Genomic DNA, 1490 nt, shown 5'->3' with positions numbered 1-1490 from the left:
TGGTCAGGCTGGGATGCTCCACCTGGCAGGTGTAAACCTCTCCACTCTGAGGAACCGTCTCCAGCATCACCAGGGTCTGGAAGGTCCAGTCTCCATTCCGGATCAGGCCTGTGTACACGACCCCAGCCTTCTCCTCCTGGCCATTCCGGAACCATCTGATTTCAATGTGGCCGGGGTAGAAGCCTCTCACAGAGCAGACCAGGAGGTTGTGGTGCTCCTGGGGCTCTGTCTTTGTGGGATACACAGTCACCACAGGCTCAACTAGAGGAGAAAGGGAGGTGAGAATAGGTCATGAGGGCAGAGCTGTCCCCCAGGTTGGCTGTGTCTGCCTCCACCCACCCAGGCTGAGGTCCAGGCAGGACTCAGAGTCTAACACAGTTGTCCCTGGACTTAGTGTCTGATTTCTCACTTTAGCTACCAGCGCCACTCTGTGGAGGAATCCCCAGCTGCAGGTGGATTCCCTGGTAGGGAAGGAAAAGCTTATCCCCCAGATGTTGCAATTTCTCCATCAGCTAAGTACATAAGTTGTGCCTCTGGGTTCTGTCTCTTGTGGTGTCTAGAGGGCAGCAGTTCTGTGTGCGAGGCAGGAAGTCTTACTGAGAACTCTTCCTCATCTCCCTTTGCAGGACTCTGAATAAATCAACTTCACCACATCTGCGGTCAGTGTCCTAATGTGTGTCACCCAGGGAGCCACAGTCTCCTCAGCAGGGGCTTCAGTGTGAGCTGCAGGGTTTAGGGACTGTGCTGCAGTCTGCACCCGGACCCCTGCAGAGCAGTGGGCATGCAGCAGAAGATGGTGCTGGAGTGAATTCTCTCTGAATTGAAGGAGCCAGGCCGTTTCTCTTACTGTTTTGTCTAGACGACACAGTGTAACAGCCGTGAGGATATGTTACAATCCCATCCTCATGGAAGCTCACTGTAAACTCCCTCCATCCCTTAAATGTAGTTCAAAGAAGCCTTCATTTTTTGTTTTCTTTTTCAATATTTGGTTCATCTCTCTACAATCTTCCCAAATTTTGTGGAATACCTCCTCCACCTTGTGTAAATGGGGTTTTCAACACCATGCATAGTGGTGGGCACTTTTATTTCTATTTGAAATGATCTGAAGTCACGTGAGAGGAGGGAACTTCAAATTATAAAATGCCTCCATCAGATCAGGCTGTAAACAAACCTGTAGGACATTCTCTCAATTCCTGGTTGTGGAGAAGGCCCAGCCATTATGGATGGTGCCCTTCCTGGGCAGCAGTTCCTGGGTTTTAAAGAAAGCATGCTGAGCAAGCTGCAGGGAGCAAGCCAGTAAGCAGAACCTCTCCCTGGCCTCTGCCTCAGCTCCTGCCTCCAGGTTCCTGCCTCATTTGCGTTCCTGTCCTTACTTTGTTTCATTATGAACATTGATATAAAACTGTAAGCTAAGTAGTCCCCTTCCTCCCTGATTTGCTTAGGCCATGGTGTTTCACCACAGCAACAATAACCCTGACTAGGACACACAC

The 1490-nt window shown here is 50.5% G+C and overlaps 1 protein-coding gene across 1 annotated transcript in view; it reads right to left on the bottom strand.

The window, feature by feature from the left end:
• Nucleotides 1-1490, bottom strand: part of LOC101986197 (HLA class II histocompatibility antigen, DRB1-4 beta chain-like) — a 14779-nt gene that overhangs the window by 6573 nt on the left and 6716 nt on the right. The window contains exon 3 of the mRNA XM_026785402.1: nucleotides 4-261. Coding sequence (XP_026641203.1) covers nucleotides 4-261 — 258 coding nt within the window. The remainder of the gene's footprint in view (nucleotides 1-3; nucleotides 262-1490) is intronic.

This window comes from Microtus ochrogaster, linkage group LG2 (assembly GCF_000317375.1).
Source record: "Microtus ochrogaster isolate Prairie Vole_2 linkage group LG2, MicOch1.0, whole genome shotgun sequence".
Classification (NCBI taxonomy): Eukaryota; Metazoa; Chordata; class Mammalia; order Rodentia; family Cricetidae; genus Microtus; species Microtus ochrogaster.
This window is presented reverse-complemented; position numbering and strand designations above follow the sequence as displayed.